Genomic DNA, 16,795 nt, shown 5'->3' with positions numbered 1-16,795 from the left:
CACCAACGGGACGAACATCTACTGGCGGTGCGCGTTCTCGGCACGGCTCAAGTGCCGTGCCACCGTCGCGACCGATATGAACGGGTCAGCGTTGCGGGTCAAGAATCCCAACCACAACCACGTGCCGATGCAGCGGCTCGTGTACGGGATGGGGGTCAACGAGAAGCGCAAGCTGAAGATGGAACCAAAGTTTGAGAACTTCAGGAAAAGCGAATAAAGTGATTTGTGATGCCATTTTGATTTTTTTTTCTTTTCGCGATTTTTGTTCAAACTAGTTGGTTTAAAAAGTGTAACGTTTTCATCTTTCCAGCGATCTTCATCGCGGTCAGCACGCGGCAGCAGCTGCTCAAGCTGCGCAACAAGATCTACCGGAAGACGCAGGGCCGCGCCTATCGGAGTTATTTCAGCTGCATCGAGTACAGCTGTCCCGGGCAGGTGATATTTTTGGAGCTCAAGGGAGGTGAGATTAAGATCATCGCCGAGCACAATCCCGACTGCACGTCCGACTACTACAAGAACCGACCGGCCGAGTATATGGACCAGCTAAACGAGGAGGAGCGAACCCGGCTGGAGGAGACGCTTTCGGGGACTTTTTTTGATTGAGCATTCTAGTACTACAATTCACTCTGACCACAGCACAACAGTACAACTCTACAATAAATGTTTCTAACAAATTTTCGATTTTCAATCTAGTACTACAGTTGAAGTAGCAGCGTAAAAATTCACGTTCTAATCCATTTATTTCCCCGTTTCAGCCAAAGACGTGCCGCAGTTTGTGTCGAGCAAGTGTGGCACAATGCAGGTCCGGCACGGTGGCCATCTGTTCAACAAGCACGTGGTCCGCGGAACGATGGTGTACTGGCGCTGCTCGCAACACCAGGTGTTCAAGTGCAAGGCACGGCTCAAGTCGGACGGGAGTGATTTTTTCATCTTCAACGATACTCACTGCCACGAGGTGGTGCCGGCGCCGCGATCGTACGGATCGCTCAAACGACTGAAGCAAAAGCTGGCGCAATCTGTTTAAGAATAAAGTGAATCTTTTTTAGAAAAAAAATGCGTAGTTGCTTCCTTTAGAAATACTTGCTTCGGAATTGTCTGTACATGGTTTAACCAACTTTTTACGATCTTTTCCAGATTACGTGAAGTACATCGTCGGATGTCGGGGCAGCCGGAAGCTGAAGGTTGGAGACTTTACCTACACCAAGAACAAGGAGAGCGTAAACAAAACGTACTGGTCGTGTGCCCGAGCCGGAATGCACAAGTGCAAAGCCCGTGTGCTGACGTACACTTTGACCAATGGGGAGCAGAACCTGGTCGTACGATATCCGAACCACAACCATGATCCGTTCTAGGTCAATCCGTATAAAAAAATTGTGTGAAATAAGTTTATTAAAATAGTTTTTCTTTATTGAAAGTTTTTGTTTTGTTTAGTTTAGTCTACGTATTTGAAATATTCTAGTACTACACTTTTCTAACAGTTTGTTTCCTTTTTGCAGTAAAACTAAAGTCTGGAATGTGGCACGCTACACACATAAAGGTGAACGGAGCATTGTTTTACCACTGCAGACGGTTCAGAAACAAGCGATATTGGAAGTGCCTCCAGTACTTCAACACCTGCTGCCCGTGTGAGGTTGTGCTGGACGAGGCGGAAGAAAACGAGTACGACGTGCGGTACTCCCACAACCATGAAATAATTGCCGAAGCGCAGACGCAGCCACGCCCCTCGGTAGATATCATCGAAGAAGAGACTCTGCCTTCTAGTACTGCAAAGTTGCGAGTTTACCAAAACAAACGAAACCAATAAAATGTGTTAAGAAAATTTTAGATTTTTTAATCTCTACTGAGGAGCTGCTTCTAGTACTGCATCAACCACTAACGACTTCCTCCCTTTCTTTCAGAGATCTACTTCACCAAATCGAGCCGCGGTCGGCCGGCTATCATCATCGACGGCATCAAGTATCTGTTCATGTCGGAGAACCACAAGCGGGTTGTGTGGCGGTGCTCGTCGATGGCGACCAGCAAGCTCAAGTGTCCGGCGCGGATACTGCAGTACAAAAACCCGGAACGGTTCGTGATCCACCGGGAAAAACACGTACATGCGCCCCTCAAGCGGCACAAGATGTCCTTCATCGCGCAGGAGATGTTTTCCGTGCTCGGCGATTAGGGAGATAGGTGGGAGTGATCACGTTTTAGGGTTTAAGTTTTAGGGAATAAAATTTTACGATTACCAGAAAGGGGCAGTTTTATTTTTAATTTTGCTGAAGTAGTAGAACTAATCGTTATATTTTTGAACCATCGATTTTAAACTAACAATTTTACCCTCTCTTGTAGAATACACCGTGACAAACTCCAACGGCAAAGTGCTCAACTATCGCAGCAGTCAGAAGGGTCGGCTGCAGCTGTCCTGCGATGGATTCTTCTACGTGAAGGAAAAGACCGTCAAGCAGAAAGAGTACTGGCGGTGCATCTACTACACCACCAAAATCAAGTGCCACGGGCGGTTACACACGGTTTCGGGCGAAATTCAACACGCTACGCCACACAACCACCACGCCGGAGTGTTTAAACGGGCCGACTACAGCCGGCTGTCGGAGATCATCATATCGCCGGAACAGAGCACGCAGCGATCGACTACGAAATCTATGAAAATTGAACATTTAGCGTAGTTTGGAGGGGGGATTTTGAAATAAAAACTCTTTTTTAAATCAGAATGCTCGCTTTATCCAGCTTAAATCAACTTATTCTAGTACTGCAGTTTGGGCATCTTACTAACCAATCATTACATTTTGCAGATCTCAAAGGCTTGCAGATTGTGGACCTAAAGGGACTCGAGTTTATGGAAACCGTGCCGGCGATTCAGTTCTCCAAGACCCAGCGCGGTCGCATCATGCTCATCTACGAGGGCTACAAGTACGTGGAGAACCGACAGAGCAACAAAAACGTCTTCTGGCGGTGCTCCAAGTATGTCAAGTTTGGCTGCCGAGCGACTTGTGTCACCTCGAAGAATCCGAACGACTTTCCGATCAGGCTCGCCGGCAGTGCCCACTCGCATGGTCCGGAAAAGATCTACCCGAGCGATAAGGTTATCGTGCCGACGGATCAGGAGATTCAGGCTCTTACAAATCTGAGGCCGGGTAGATCTTCCAATCAGTAGTAGAAAAGTGTCAAACGGTAACTCTCTATTAAATTTTATTAATTTTATTAAATTTTATGAAATATAAATGGTTTAACCAAATGCGAGGCGTTTCTCTGAAACTTATTGTTATTCTAGTACTATAAAAATGCCAGAATTAACCGTTTTCCACCTTTATAGTTACAGTATTCCAAGTAACCCACATTCCGGAGTCTGTCGACACGGGGCTCACGATAGCTGCTTTACGAAGGGTTCGAGTACGTAAAGACTACAAGGACTCGATCTCCGATCATTGAACCACATTCACAATCGCAGTGTGGAAGTGTACCAAAATAAATAATTATTGACGACATTAGAGCATTTTTACTCCTTACTGTAGTACTAGATTGTTTCAGTCCAGCGCGTCATTTGAACTGATGATTTGTTCTACCTCTTGCAGAATATTGTGTGGCCTCGTTTGGGTTCACCCAGCGCGGGTACATAATGCTGCTGCACGACGGCTATGGTTTCACCAAAGATCGCCAGACGGCGAAAGGCAGCAACTGGAAGTGCTCGCTGTTCCGGCGGATGAAGTGTCGTGCCCGGGCCATTACCCGGACCATCAACGGTGCAGACATGATGAAAATTACCCAGCCATATCACACGCACGGCCGGGACGAGTACCGGGTGGAGATGTGAAACCGAATAAACAACATTCTAGTACTGCACTAAACAGATATTTTAATCTAATCTAGTCTACTACTTTTCAGAATACTCTACCAACTTTCTCTAACAAACTCTACACCCCCGTCCCCATTTCAGCTGAATCGTACACGCTGGCAGTTTTTGGCACAACGCGCCGCGGCTTCCAGATGCTGCTGCACGACGGCCACCGGTTCGTGCGCGAACGCCAGAAGGCCGCCACCACCAACTGGAAGTGCGCACTGCACTCGAAGATGCGCTGCAAGGGCCGGGCAGTGACGCGCGAAGTCGACGGGCACCACTTTGTGCGGATTACCTGCCGGCAGCATACGCACCCGCCCACCGGGTACGAGGGGATTAGGTAGGAAGTGTAGTACTAGTTTTTTTTATGTTGAACAAGTACTAATTGGTTTTTATTATTTTACTTTCAGATCTAAAAATGGAGAAAAGTGATGAGAGAGGGTGACACATTGCACGATCAACCACAAATTGTAACTTTTTGTTACTGCAGTACTAGAATTTTCACATATAATTTATTGATTTTGATGGAATGAGTTTGATCATTCCTTAATTGATACCACGTGTTACGATGGCTACAGATAGAATACTAGATGATGACATTATTGGCTGTGTACGAATTGTTTTAATTACGAACATGCAAACAGCTTACCAATCACAGTTTTGTTTGATTTGATTTTAATCTAGTACTACGACAATTATGTTTTTTAAACATGATTTTTCAAAACTGTCTTGCAAATTCTAGTAAATAAATTCTATTGCACCATTAAAATAAAACAAAAACCCAAAATCAATCAAACTACGAGCTTCATTACAACAAAACCTAACGATTCTAGTACCAACTTATCGCGCATAACTAACACTAATCTTTCCCACCCCCCATACCAGACGACAAAACGGGCTTCACCGAGCGAGCCTTCTACGAGTTCACGTCGCGCGGCACGCAGTGTCTCGTGTACGACGGGTACTACTTCAGCAAGAACAAGACGAACGAGGGCGGCGTGCGGGTGAACTGGAAGTGTCGGTTCTACCAGCGGCTCAAGTGCAAGGCGCGGGCACTGACGCGCACGATCAACGGGCACGACTACGTGAAGGTATCCAACGCGGAGCACACGCACGTACGCGAAGTCGAGGGTCGCTGCGGCCGGCGGAAGCGGCGGAAATTGGTGCCGGAAGGGAAGCTGGGAGAGGGCGTGGTGACGCCGTGAGTGCATGGCGTTTGCGAGGAGCTGGAAAAATTGTAAAGCTTTAATCAGGTCCAAATTATGAAAATAAAAAAAATGTGAACAGTATGTGCGTTGAAAAGAGATTTTTGTAAAGTTGTGCTGGAAAAGATTATTTTTACTAACCTTTTTAACTTGTTTGTTTCAGGTTCGGCCACGACTTCGACGGACCTTGATCTGGCCCAGTTTGGATCTACCCAGCGTGGTCGGCCACAACTAGTCTACAAAGGGTACAGCTACATACGGAACGGGGAGTTTGGAGGTACGATCAACTGGAGATGTTCGGCGTACCGGAACAAAAAGTGCAAGGCCAAAGCGATCACGATCAAACAAGGTGGCAAGGAGTATGTCACGTTGTCCTGCCCGGTCCACACTCACGACCCAAAGTGCGATGAAACAGTAAAAAGAAAAATCAGACGAAAGCCGTTGATGAGATCGACGTACCTCCTGGAGGACAATGACGATGATGATATGTACAATTGAAGAAGAGTAAAGATTTTTAACCACTTGTAATGATGTTTTATTCGTACCAATTTATAACATTCTAGTACTTCACCTACCATCACACCTTACTTACTTCGATTTCTTTCACCAGGGAGCGTCATCTACGTGCTGTCGAAACGTGGCACGAAGCACCTGCTGTATGACGGTAACACCTACACCCCGAACGAGCGACCCTATCCCGGACAGCGTACTAGAACATGGAAGTGCACCCTCTACTATCGTCTCAAGTGTCGTGCCCGCATCGTCACCAGTGAAACCTACGGCCTGCCCAATCTACGCGTTGTGGTGGCCGAACATACCCATGAAAAACTGTTTCCTCACCTGAGTGAAAAATTTCGTAGCCTATTCTAGTCCTGCAGTGTGCGTGTTGCCATAAAACTAGTTTAATGTTTGATCTCATTCTGTCGTAAATTTCAGAGTTCTCAAATAAATGTGTGTGACTAAATTGCAGTTTTCGACTTGGTCCAGAATCTGAGACGGTAAAAAACTGAACCCGACCTAATCTAGTACTTCTCTTTCAGATTCGTTCGATTGGGGCCCGATCGATTCGATTCGGTTCGTGCACATTCCGAACAAGAGCAAGATCGTGACGAAGATCTACCACCGCGGGTTCGCGTACTGCCGTAGCAAGCAGGGCAAAAACTCCACGTACTGGGTGTGCGACCGGGCCAAACAGGACAACTGCCGGGCACGGATCACCGTGTTTGACGAGCAGCGCGTGTACAAAGTGACCAACGCGGTCCACAATCACGAAGCTTTTGTAGTGATACGTTAGAAATAAACACACGGTAGAAAGAGTGAAAGTAGCTTGAATGTTTGTTTTGTCGTGCTTGTTTTTATTTATTTTCTTTGGCTAATCTAGTACTACGTTTTCTTCTAGATTGGGGCTCCATTGACTCGATCCGGTTCGTGCCAATGACGGTGAACAGCAAACCCTGTACGAAGATCTACCATCGTGGATTCACGTACTGCCGCAGCAAACAGAACAAGAACGTGACGTATTGGCTGTGCGATAAGTACAAGCAGACCAAGTGCCGGGCTCGCATTACTGTGTTTGATGAGCAGGGTGTCTTCCGAGTGACCAATCCAAATCACAATCACGATGCCTTGGTGGTTCTGGATTAAAATAAATCAAGCTTTAAATTTACATTTCGTATCTTTATTTGTGTTCGCTTGATCATTGTTTTGAACATAAACTAATCTAGTACTTCATTTTAGATTCATAGGAAAAGCTGCGAAGCAAATCATGCACGATTCTTGCTTGAAAAAAAAAACCGTGACAACCGTTAACTATCGGGCATTTTCTTATGTGCAGTACTAGAATGTCATCAAATGTACGAAGTAATCAAAAGAATTTAAAAAAATCAAGTTGAAGTTGGAATTTGTTTCTAACAAAGCAAGATTGAATAACTTTTTAGGTTAACTAATCTAGTACTACCTTTCCAGACGACTGGGGCCCACTGGAGGCGCTGCGGTTCGTGAAACGGTCCTGCTCGGGCAGTGACAAGGTCGTGACGAAGATATACCTGCACGGGTTCACGTACCGGCGCAGCAAACAAACCAAAAATCGAAGCTACTGGGTGTGCGACCGGTCCAAGGAGGACGGTTGCCGGGCCCGGATAACCGTGTTCGACGATACGCGAGTGTACAAAGTAACTAACCAGACCCACAATCACGATGCTCGTGTAACGATACGTTGAAATAAATATTGAAGTAGACTCAACATTTCCTTTGATGACGTGCTGGGAAAAAAGTCTTGATGCTCAATAAACTAACATTAGCTCTTATTTTCAGACATCATCTACGACCTTACGCGGGACGAGTTTCACGAGTTCGATATGGAACAGCATGACGTTCAAATTTCTTCGGTGGTTGGTCAGCGAGGTAAAACTAAGCTGCTGATCGAAGGCCACACGTACATCGTGAACAAGAAGTCCAACGGAAGATTGTACTGGGGTTGCTCCAAGGCGGTCACCTTTCGGTGCCGTGCACGATTGATAACGGATGTGGTCAACATTTACGACGTTAATTTCAAGAATCTGAACCACAATCACAAGCCGGGTGAAACCAAGCGTCGATGGTTTTGAAATGTTGTTTTTTGAATAAACGTTTTGTTTGATTTTTGAAAACTCTTGTTTTGCGATTCTAGTACTGCAAGATTGCTTTAGATTCAAACTAACACAGCGTTTCGTATAATTACAGGGAAAAAGGCACGGCTTTCGGGAGTTTTAAATCTTCACGAGTGGACCTTCACGCCGGGACAGCGAGGCAAACCGAAGCTGGTGATCGAGAACAACTCGTTCTTCCGGACGAAGGGAGACGCGCATCGGTCGTACTGGTCCTGCTCGGCGTACAAGTCGAAAAAGTGCAAATGCAAGCTGGTGACGCACCGGAACAGTTACACGATCAAGTACACCCACCGGAGCCACTCGCACATGGACGAATTCAGCGACATGTCCAAGATTAACCGGATCCAGGCGGACGTGAACGAGTTCTACGAGAAACCAACCCCGGGCGAACCTAACGTGCCGAAAAAAGAGACCAAGTTTTGAGTTTTGTGTTTTTTTTATACAGCATTGTCAATAAAATTGTATATTAATTGAGTGAAAAACGTGGTTCACACCATTTGTAGTACTAGATTAGTTCAGTTTTATACACTAAACTAACCTCAATTTCTATTCAGTTCCAGCGGGACACACCGTGTGTGAGGAAAAAGACGTTCTGTTCACCGCCACCAGCAAGGGAAAGCCCAAACTGTTGGTCCAGGATTATGCGTACGTGCGCGACAAGGGCAACTCACTCGTGACGTACTGGAGCTGTACCCAGACGAGAAAGGCTGGCTGCCGGTCGAGGGCGATTTCGACCAACAAAACGGGACGCGTGACGATCAACCAGTACCAGCACAATCATTAACGTGGAGTTGAAATATACTCGTTGTACAAATAAGACCTTTATGTGTTGTTGTTCTTGTAGCTAAAACTAGTACTTCAAATTAGAGTTTTAAAATCTAATACAATCTACGTATCGTTTCAGCCAGTCGCAAGCAGAAGAAGGGTGGCAACAGTAAAACCCACCTGCCGTACGAGGGCAAGGACGTCATGTTTACGCCGAGTAACCGCGGCCGGCCCAAGCTGATCCTGAAGCATTACTCGTTCAAGCGCGACAAGGGCGATAGCACCAAGACGTACTGGACGTGCGACAAGTTCTCAAAGTTCAAGTGCCGCTGCCGGGCCATAACTTACAAGTCCGGCCAGATAACGGTGAACGAGTACGAGCACAACCATCCGCCGGATATGAAATAGTGATAAATGGGTGTAGTACTAGAATATATCGTAATAAATTTGAAAGCAGCCAAAATAAGAATGCAATAATAAAGTGGGCAGGTCGAATGCGCTGCGTTTACCGTTGAGATGATTTTTTACTGTAGTACTAGATTACATCTTCATTAGCTATTCTCACTAACAAATAATATTTTTTCCCACAGGAAAGCTATTCATCAAAGAAGAGCACGTACCATTTGAGGGAAACGAGATTCTCTTCGTGGCCAGCAACAAGGGAAAGCCAAAATTGCTACTCGACGGCTATCCGTATCTGCGCAACAATGGGAATGCCTTGAAAACGTACTGGATCTGTACAAAGGCTCGAAAGCTCAAGTGTCGCAGTCGGGCAATCACCTACCAAAGAACGGGCAATATTACCGTCAACCAGCAATCGCACAATCATCCGGCGGATACTGGAAAATGATTTTTGGACAAATAAACTAAACTTTGGAATTAAAAAAAATCGTTTTTATGTTTCGTGTGACATAGTTGTCGTTTAAAAAATATTTTCCAACTAACATGTTCCCACTTTTCTAGACTTTCACTTGCGGCTGCTGGCCGAGCAGTTGAAGCAGAGCTGGTCCCGGTGTCAGTTCCGGCCGCGGATCGTGATGGGGCGCAAGGGTCGGCCGGCGCTAATGCTGGCCGGGTACTGCTTCACCCGCAACAACAGCAACCTGAACAAAACGTACTGGCTGTGCGCGAAGAGCCGCTCGCTCAAGTGCCGGGCCCGGATCATCACCATCGACGACACCGGTGGCATGATTCTGAAGAACCAGCAGCACAATCATCCGCCGGTGGGGCCGGAGGAGCAGTTTAGTTAGAAATAAATGATAGTGTTTTTTTCATGAAGGTGTTTTGTTTTATTTGAATTTTTGGTGTAGTACTAGATTAGTACAACTAGTCAATTTAATCGGTACTGACAATTGCATTTTAATTATTTTTTCAGGTTCTACAAGGAAGTATAAGGAGCTGATTTTCGTTAGCGGACAGCGTGGAACTCCGAAGCTGATTGTGGACGGTTACTCGTTTATTAGAAATAAGGGCAACTTTAAGACGACCTACTGGCGCTGCTCGAAGCTACGGACGCTCGGCTGCAAAGCCAAAGTAGTAACTAATAAGGACGATAACAAGGTTTCGATTACCACTCCCGGCCATTGCCACATGCCGGACTATGAACAATACACTTGAATGTTTCGAAATAAATTGAGTTAGAATGTTATTATCGTGATTTTTTTAGAACTTCAATCTAGTACTACAGTAAGATTATTAAACTATCGCTCACCCAATGTGTTCTTTTTAGGCGACTTAAAGTACTCGTTCGTCATGTCGTCGGTGCCCTCGATAACGTACATCACCGGCCAGCGGGGCGCGCCCAAGATCGTGTACGGGGACTATTCGTACGTGTGCGCTAAACATATCAAGAACCGCAAGTACTGGATCTGTTCGAAGCAGCGCAGTCGGGGCTGCAAGGCGCGGTTGATTACCGACTCGGACGACAAACTGTTCATCACGCGCAACCTGGACCACAATCACACGCCCGATCCCACTTACAGCAGAAAATTGTACAAAAGGGTCTAGTGACAGATGATTGTTTAAAATAATAAAATACTTGATACAAAATTGATTATTGTGTTGCAAAGATGATTGAAAAGTTTTTTGTAAGTATACTTTAATCCGCAACTAACACGATTTCACTCTAATTGCAGATTATGAAGAGTATTTTACCCATTCGTACGCCGAGTATGAGCCTTTGAAGGTGAAAAAGACGGCCATTTCGTTGGACGATCAGCATTTGGACTTCGTATCGGGTCAGAGGGGAACGCAGCTATTACGCATCAACGGGTACTGTTACGCGAAAAATAACAAGTAAGAATTCACAAAATTGCATTACTAAACTAGAAGTTAATTTATCTACCTTCATTCTAGATCCGCTGACACCACCTACTGGGTGTGCCGAACCCGGGTCCACACGAGGCCTTGCAACGCGCGTGCCATGACGACGCTGAAGAGCAACGGCCTGTACCGGATACTGATAACCAATCCGGTACACATCCATGAGCCCGCGCCGCGCCGTCCCCCGGGAAAGCCCCGGAAACGAACGCCCAAGGTCAAAGTGGCGCTGGAAGAGCTGTACACGTTTGACTTTGACTCTTCCAACTGAGAAATGTTCAAAATAGAGATAGCAAAAAAGACTTTAAATGAATTCTAGTACTGCATTAAGAGAAATGTCTTCTTTAAAATTTAGACTTTTTCGTTCAACCATGCCATAATTTCAACCTTTCTCACCTTTCAGATCTTCACCCCCTGATAAAGTATTCCTTATCGGCAACGTCCTCGCCGGTTCCCCCGTTGACCCCTTCCCCACCGCCACCACCCAGAAGAAGATTCCGCCAAAAGCCCAAACCGTTCGTCCTGGACGATCAACCGCTGGTACTGTTCCAATCGCAGCGCGGCAAACATCTGCTGGTGTTTGAAAACTATACCTTCTCCAAGAACAACACCGTCGGTGACACCACGTACTGGGCCTGCCGGGTCGTGACGAACCACGTCAAGTGCACGGCCCGTGCTAGTACTACACGGAAGGCAAACGGCCTGTTCCGCATCATGCTGGGCAACGCCACGCACAACCATTTGCCCAAGATGACGAACAGGATGCTGGTGCAATCCGCAAACGATAACAACGTGTTTTATATGAAAGCATAATAAATTGTTGCATTTTTTTTAACTTACGTGAATGTGTGTGAATGTTCAATTTGTCAAAACTTTCTAATAATTACCATTCAACTAACACATTTTCCGCTTCTCTCTTTTCAGTGTACTTCAAACGAAAAAGGTTCCGGAAACGTGGTACCATCGTGCTCAAGCCGCAAACGCCGGTAATCGAGGAAATCCTGGAAGGTCCCTCCGAACCCGTCGTTCTAGTACCTCGTCGGCTGGGCGAAATGAAGGTGCACTACCAGGACAATTTTTACGGTTTCCACTACGCTAAAAGTGGCGTGCGATTCTATCGTTGCGATATGAACGAATTGAATCGCTGCCAAGGTCGGATTCTGCTCTACAAATCACGAGTTTATCCCGTGGACGAGTCGCACAATCACAAGCGTTAAGATGAGCGTTTCGGAGAGTGCCTTTTCTCATTGTATGCAATAAAATAATTCATTCGACATTGTTTACACGTTTCACTTTTTTGTAGTACTAGAATGTGCGATTCAACGTGCAGCTTTAAAACTAATATGCATTTTTATCTTCTTCTAGCTAAGCCTCGTGTAATTGATGATTACCGAAACAACCCTGAAGATTTTGAACTCCCCAATCCCATTGTGCCGGGAGTATCGAACGTCAAATGTTACGCCCCGATAAAGAAAATTTCCAAGGATGTCGGTAAGTTTATTTTTATGTGGTACTTTTGATTTGTAGTACCGTAAACTGGGGTGACTTTGATAGCCCGGGGTGACATTGATAGAAATTTGATTTGGCCGCTAATTTTGATACATCCAATGTAACAGTCTCATTTTTGCATATATGTTCGATAATAAGCTATCCCTTAATGCTTACATACTCAAAATTCTCAAAATGTTTAGATAATAATTTGACAGGCATTTGAAAAACCTATCAAAGTCACCCCGGTCTATCAAAGTCACCCCAGTTTACGGTACTAGAATGTAATGAACAATTACAAATAAATCTTATACATACCATTCTAGTACCGCACTCAAATTTTTCGTGACTTTCTTTAGTTTTTGACGAGTTTTATCGCTTTATTTTTTGTAGTTCTAGATTTTACTTCCACTCAATCTTATTTGCTTCCAGATAAATCCAAAGCGGTCTCCGCAATCGCCGAAACCTTCTCGCCACCCCCGAAACCCAAAAGAGCCCGCGCCAAGCGTCCTGCCAAACGCCGAACCGCCCTAGATCTCGAACGTATTGTCGCTGACGGAAGTCCCCACCCGATGATCATCGTTCCCACGACCAAGGGTTGCGTTGGTCTGTCGCACGGGAATCACCACTACGAGCACCACTTTGGCCGGAAAAACTACCGCATGTTCCGGTGCGCATGGCACTCGTCCCACTGCTGTCCCGCCCAGGTGGTGGCCTTCGAGAAGCAGGTTTATGTGCTGACAGACGCCCACTCGCATGACGATCCGGCCAGAATTGAAGCGAAAATGTTGGCCAAAAATACCTTGAAATGAGAGTGCCTGCTTTTTTGTACCCGGAATCTTCCAATAAAGTGCTTCCAGAGATGAATTTTTGTTTAGTGAATGCTCTGTAGCTGAAAAACCAGACTTGGTAGGCGTTTTCAACTTACTTACTTTTTTTCAGTTAAAACTTCCGGTTCGGTTCAGTACGTGATGAGCGTGAAAGGATCGGCCCAGCTGATGATCAACGGATATACCTTCACCCGACACATCGTCAAAGACGATACCATTTACTGGAGATGCACCCAGTTTCGTGCGCTTCGGTAAGTTACAAGCTTAAAGTTATTGAATAGTGCAGTACTAGAACAGCTTTTTCTGTTTTCCAGCTGTGCTGCTAGACATCGTCAGCGACGATCGACGGGCGAGGTGGAGGTTGTGTGGCCTCACCACAATCACGATATTCTGGAGAGGAGGAAGCGCGGTACTCTGCGAAAAATTTTGGAACAGAGAAAAGAGCAGGTTAAGAAGAAATCTACAAAAATCAAACAGGATGAAAAATACGAGACTGAATATCTTCTGCCTGAATATGACACATTAAATGTGAACGAAAAATAAAATAGTTTTAGTGTAACTTGTCCCGATCTAGTACTTCATTTTTTAAAATAGCGATTAAAATCAAACAAAAAGTAATTTTTCAAATCTTATCTTACAGAACCCGAGGTCACCTACATCACGAGCCGGAAGGGGACTTTGCAGCTGGAGATCGACCGATATCGCTTCACGAGGCAGAAGATCTGCAAGTCCACGATCAGGTGGGAGTGCCTCCAAACCAAGGCGCTCTGTTGCAAGGCACGTGCCACCACAAACAACGCGGTTCGGGGTGCGGTCTACTACTTCAACAACGAACACAACCACCCGCCGCAAATGGAACGACGCAAGGCGGGTGCGTTGCGCAAGCTTAAGCAGCAGCAAGCGGAACAGATGCTGAACAATGTGCTGTGATTTTGATAAATAAATAAAAAAAAAAGTTGAAATGCGATTTGATCTCTGATAAATTTGTTAGATTCTAGTACTTCACCGGAACAGGTTCTAATCGATCTTTAAAATTTCAGATATACCACTAGAGACGCAAAAGTGTGATGAATCTCAAAATGCTGATGATGTGGACACCTGCTACGTTATTAGTCGAAAAGGAACTCCCCAGCTGATGATCGATGGCCACTGTTACAGTCGGCAACGGGTTCGCGATCGTACCATTCGATGGCGCTGCGTACAGTTCAAGCCTCTGAAGTAAGTCAATGCATGTGGTGGTTTCAAATCAAAAATACTAATCGAACCACTTTCAGCTGCATGGCACGTGCCACGACGGAGCGTCAGAATGGTGGGAAACTTATATCGATCAGCGGCCAGCACAATCACGACCTTATCCGAGAACGGCGCAAAAATGGCGAGCTCAAGGAGCTGCTGGCGATTCGTCAGGCGGAACGCGGCCAACGGCCTGCTGGAGATCAGCCTGAAGAGCAGTTTTATGTACAAAGTGACGTCGAATAAAGCTTTTAAAATGTGAAAGAGACTTATGCATTTGACTGTAGTACTAGATTTTCGGAAGAACACTGAATAACTTTACGATTTATTACAGATTTGCGCGAAGTACATGCCGTTCTGAGCAATCGAGGCAAAGTGCAACTGATGATCGATGGATTTCCGTTTTCGCGGGAAAAAGTGCGACCGAAAACGATTCGATGGATTTGCAATCAGGCGTGGATTTTGAAGTAAGTCTAGAATCAATAAAAGAAACCATAAATTATAAAAAATAATCTATTTTCAGCTGCAAAGTGCGTGCCACCAGTGAACGGACGAACGGAGAGATAATCTCCGTACGGGGCACGCACAACCACGTTGTGGTCAACAATCGACGCCAGCGAGGAGAGTGCAAGGTGATCAAGGAGCATGCACGTCTCTACGGACCCGAACAGTCCGAGCCCCGGCGGAAGGGAGGTCGTCCACGGAAGCGACTACAATAGTGAAATTTTATGAATTTTGTTTCGTTATCGCGATATAAAGATCAACAAAAATCGATTGTTTTTTTTTTTCTTCGGAATCTAGTACTACATGTGTAAATAGGTTTGACACATTAATCCAAAACTAAACAATTTTTAATTTTTCAGAGGGCGTCAGCTACATTACAAGTCAGCGAGGAACAACGCAGCTGAAAATCAACGGTCATACTTTTACTCGGTCGCAAGTTCGCAGTCGCATCATAATTTGGGTGTGTACTCAGCGGCGAGCGCACGGGTGAGCAATTTCGAAAATCTAGTACTTCATTGCATGACAAAGGTTTATTTTGCAGTTGCAAAGCACGTGCCACTACTTGCCGATTTTCGCAGGGCAGGCTTGTTTCAATGCGGGAAGATCACTCCCACGGCATCATTACCTGGCGAAACGTTCGTCGTACTAGAATGGTCAAATAAATCGTCCAGTTAAAGCACACAATAATAATTTAATAAAAGACTGAATTTTTTAAATAATGTTTTTTTAATTGTTTACAAAATGACTTACTTAAACATTATTTTATCATGCTAAAAATTTCGACCGTTCTAGATGCCAACGAAATTACCTACGTACTGACGAAGCGTGGCAAGATGCAACTTTGCGTGAACGGCTACCTGTACACCAGGGACAAAAAACGTGGCGATTCGCAGTTTTGGGCCTGCAACCAGTCGAAAGTGTTAAAGTGAGGAGTTTAAGGAAAAACGATCATTCTAGTACCTCACTTGTTAAATTTACCCCTTTTCAGCTGCGCCGCCCGGGCAACAACGTACCAGCGAGGATCTCAGGGCCAGAAGCTGACGTTCCGCGGCTGTCACAACCATCCGGTCATCGCCGAGCGCCGGAAGGCCGGTGTCCGGGCAAGGCTGGTCAACATGTGCAAGCGGGAACGGGGTTTGCTAAAATAGCGTTGACAATTGTTTCGAAGAAAAAAAATGCTGTGAATGCGAACATCAAAATCTTTCGTTTCTTTTATTGATTTTTAAATAATTGAACTTTAGACTACATTCTTGATTTAGGTATTCTAATTGCAGTTTATTTCATGCCAGGTGACTATGAAGTGCAGTTCGTGAGGACGAACCGTGGACAGCTGCAGCTCTGTGTGGACGGCTATCTGTTCAACAAAAACAAGCTGACGGAAGAATCCCAGTTTTGGGCATGCAATCAGTCGCGGGTGACGTAGTAAGTTAAAAATTCGCAGCATTCTAGTACTTCAATACTGATTTATTATTTCTTTCCCAGCTGTCCAGTTCGTGCCACAACCTCGCGGGTTGAGCAACCGGGACCCGTGAGGATTGCGCTACGAGGAACCCACAACCATCTCGTGCTAACGGAACGACGACCGTGGGGTGAACGGGTCAGACTTACCAATGCTAACAAAAGTCTGATGGCAAGGCAAGCTAGGAAAAAAGACTACCAAAATTAATGTAAAATAAATGCCTACAGATGCATTCTAGTACTTCAATTTTGTCATTCCTTTAATGTTCTTCAGTGTTCTCACTGATTGCCATATGTAACAAATTATATCTATGCTTCCAGACTCCCTCCAGATTTCCTACGTCGTGACCAGCCGTGGAACAACGCAACTTTCAGTGGACGGATTTCTGTTCACTCGTGTGAAAGCTCGCGCTAACGCCACCTTTTGGTCGTGCAATCAATTCAGGGTTCTCAAGTAAGCTTGGAGCATTTTAAAATGTATTCTAGTACTACAATAGAGTCTTACCATTG

At 45.4% G+C, this 16,795-nt stretch overlaps 8 protein-coding genes across 9 annotated transcripts; all 8 read left to right on the top strand.

Moving 5' to 3' along the window:
• Positions 1–470: 470 nt before the first annotated feature.
• On the top strand, positions 471–1,036 carry LOC120418380 (uncharacterized). 2 transcript variants are annotated; one of them, XM_039580753.1, is made up of 2 exons: positions 471–611; positions 756–1,036. In XM_039580753.1, the coding sequence occupies exon 2, from the start codon at positions 797–799 to the stop codon at positions 1,022–1,024; it is 228 nt and encodes a 75-aa protein (XP_039436687.1). In that variant the 5' UTR covers positions 471–611; positions 756–796; the 3' UTR covers positions 1,025–1,036. The 2 variants fall into 2 exon arrangements, with proteins under 2 accessions (XP_039436687.1, XP_039436688.1); XM_039580754.1 differs by having other exon boundaries at positions 557–692.
• Positions 1,037–1,061: 25 nt separating this feature from the next.
• LOC128093754 (uncharacterized) lies at positions 1,062–1,352 on the top strand (the record flags this gene model as incomplete). Its single annotated transcript, XM_052711478.1, has 1 exon — positions 1,062–1,352. A coding segment is annotated over one exon (291 nt), but the record flags the coding sequence as incomplete, so codon positions are not given.
• A 161-nt stretch (positions 1,353–1,513) lies between these two features.
• On the top strand, positions 1,514–2,666 carry LOC128093761 (uncharacterized). The gene is made up of 3 exons (XM_052711487.1): positions 1,514–1,760; positions 1,899–2,156; positions 2,332–2,666. Exons 1-3 carry the CDS (start codon positions 1,514–1,516, stop codon positions 2,664–2,666), a joined length of 840 nt encoding a protein of 279 aa, XP_052567447.1.
• Positions 2,667–2,685: 19 nt separating this feature from the next.
• On the top strand, positions 2,686–5,124 carry LOC128093743 (uncharacterized). The gene is made up of 3 exons (XM_052711465.1): positions 2,686–3,171; positions 3,573–4,175; positions 4,246–5,124. The coding sequence occupies exon 1, from the start codon at positions 2,711–2,713 to the stop codon at positions 3,152–3,154; it is 444 nt and encodes a 147-aa protein (XP_052567425.1). The 5' UTR covers positions 2,686–2,710; the 3' UTR covers positions 3,155–3,171; positions 3,573–4,175; positions 4,246–5,124.
• Positions 3,617–4,179, top strand: LOC128093760 (uncharacterized). The gene is made up of 2 exons (XM_052711486.1): positions 3,617–3,740; positions 3,935–4,179. Exons 1-2 carry the CDS (start codon positions 3,617–3,619, stop codon positions 4,177–4,179), a joined length of 369 nt encoding a protein of 122 aa, XP_052567446.1.
• Positions 5,125–6,080: 956 nt separating the features above from the next.
• On the top strand, positions 6,081–8,505 carry LOC120418378 (FLYWCH-type zinc finger-containing protein 1-like). Its single transcript, XM_052711479.1, has 4 exons — positions 6,081–6,625; positions 7,006–7,242; positions 7,354–7,620; positions 7,762–8,505. The coding sequence occupies exons 1-4, from the start codon at positions 6,475–6,477 to the stop codon at positions 8,109–8,111; spliced, it is 1,005 nt and encodes a 334-aa protein (XP_052567439.1). The 5' UTR covers positions 6,081–6,474; the 3' UTR covers positions 8,112–8,505.
• Positions 8,506–8,969: 464 nt separating this feature from the next.
• LOC128093759 (FLYWCH-type zinc finger-containing protein 1-like) lies at positions 8,970–10,070 on the top strand. Its single transcript, XM_052711485.1, has 4 exons — positions 8,970–8,985; positions 9,044–9,190; positions 9,417–9,698; positions 9,829–10,070. The coding sequence occupies exons 1-4, from the start codon at positions 8,970–8,972 to the stop codon at positions 10,068–10,070; spliced, it is 687 nt and encodes a 228-aa protein (XP_052567445.1).
• Positions 9,711–16,526, top strand: LOC120418381 (uncharacterized). The gene is made up of 12 exons (XM_039580755.2): positions 9,711–10,748; positions 10,809–12,263; positions 12,693–12,988; positions 13,226–13,331; positions 13,731–13,961; positions 14,131–14,308; positions 14,365–14,555; positions 14,658–14,790; positions 14,847–15,313; positions 15,369–15,752; positions 15,816–16,249; positions 16,310–16,526. The coding sequence occupies exons 2-9, from the start codon at positions 12,083–12,085 to the stop codon at positions 15,040–15,042; spliced, it is 1,512 nt and encodes a 503-aa protein (XP_039436689.1). The 5' UTR covers positions 9,711–10,748; positions 10,809–12,082; the 3' UTR covers positions 15,043–15,313; positions 15,369–15,752; positions 15,816–16,249; positions 16,310–16,526.
• Positions 16,527–16,795: the final 269 nt, after the last annotated feature.

Source organism: Culex pipiens, unplaced genomic scaffold (genome assembly GCF_016801865.2).
Source record: "Culex pipiens pallens isolate TS unplaced genomic scaffold, TS_CPP_V2 Cpp_Un0029, whole genome shotgun sequence".
Classification (NCBI taxonomy): Eukaryota; Metazoa; Arthropoda; class Insecta; order Diptera; family Culicidae; genus Culex; species Culex pipiens.
This window is presented reverse-complemented; position numbering and strand designations above follow the sequence as displayed.

What these genes read in the sequence shown, in the direction of transcription:
- LOC128093743 (XM_052711465.1), top strand. Translation starts at nt 2,711, where the DNA reads ATGCTCGCTTTATCCAGCTTAAATCAACTTATTCTAGTACTGCAGTTT.
- LOC120418378 (XM_052711479.1), top strand. Translation starts at nt 6,475, where the DNA reads ATGACGGTGAACAGCAAACCCTGTACGAAGATCTACCATCGTGGATTC. An exon ending in TACTGTGTTTGATGAGCAGG is followed by an intron (nt 6,626 to 7,005) that starts GTGTCTTCCGAG and finishes CTACCTTTCCAG; the next exon opens with ACGACTGGGGCCCACTGGAG. An exon ending in GACCCACAATCACGATGCTC is followed by an intron (nt 7,243 to 7,353) that starts GTGTAACGATAC and finishes TCTTATTTTCAG; the next exon opens with ACATCATCTACGACCTTACG.
- LOC128093761 (XM_052711487.1), top strand. Translation starts at nt 1,514, where the DNA reads ATGTGGCACGCTACACACATAAAGGTGAACGGAGCATTGTTTTACCAC. An exon ending in AGAAGAGACTCTGCCTTCTA is followed by an intron (nt 1,761 to 1,898) that starts GTACTGCAAAGT and finishes CCTTTCTTTCAG; the next exon opens with AGATCTACTTCACCAAATCG. An exon ending in GGAGATGTTTTCCGTGCTCG is followed by an intron (nt 2,157 to 2,331) that starts GCGATTAGGGAG and finishes CCTCTCTTGTAG; the next exon opens with AATACACCGTGACAAACTCC.
- LOC120418381 (XM_039580755.2), top strand. Translation starts at nt 12,083, where the DNA reads ATGTGCGATTCAACGTGCAGCTTTAAAACTAATATGCATTTTTATCTT. An exon ending in AATGGAACGACGCAAGGCGG is followed by an intron (nt 13,962 to 14,130) that starts GTGCGTTGCGCA and finishes TTAAAATTTCAG; the next exon opens with ATATACCACTAGAGACGCAA. An exon ending in AGAGCAGTTTTATGTACAAA is followed by an intron (nt 14,556 to 14,657) that starts GTGACGTCGAAT and finishes GATTTATTACAG; the next exon opens with ATTTGCGCGAAGTACATGCC.
- LOC128093759 (XM_052711485.1), top strand. An exon ending in CTTGAAAACGTACTGGATCT is followed by an intron (nt 9,191 to 9,416) that starts GTACAAAGGCTC and finishes CCACTTTTCTAG; the next exon opens with ACTTTCACTTGCGGCTGCTG. An exon ending in GGGGCCGGAGGAGCAGTTTA is followed by an intron (nt 9,699 to 9,828) that starts GTTAGAAATAAA and finishes TTATTTTTTCAG; the next exon opens with GTTCTACAAGGAAGTATAAG.
- LOC120418380 (XM_039580753.1), top strand. Translation starts at nt 797, where the DNA reads ATGCAGGTCCGGCACGGTGGCCATCTGTTCAACAAGCACGTGGTCCGC.
- LOC128093760 (XM_052711486.1), top strand. Translation starts at nt 3,617, where the DNA reads ATGCTGCTGCACGACGGCTATGGTTTCACCAAAGATCGCCAGACGGCG. An exon ending in CATTACCCGGACCATCAACG is followed by an intron (nt 3,741 to 3,934) that starts GTGCAGACATGA and finishes TCCCCATTTCAG; the next exon opens with CTGAATCGTACACGCTGGCA.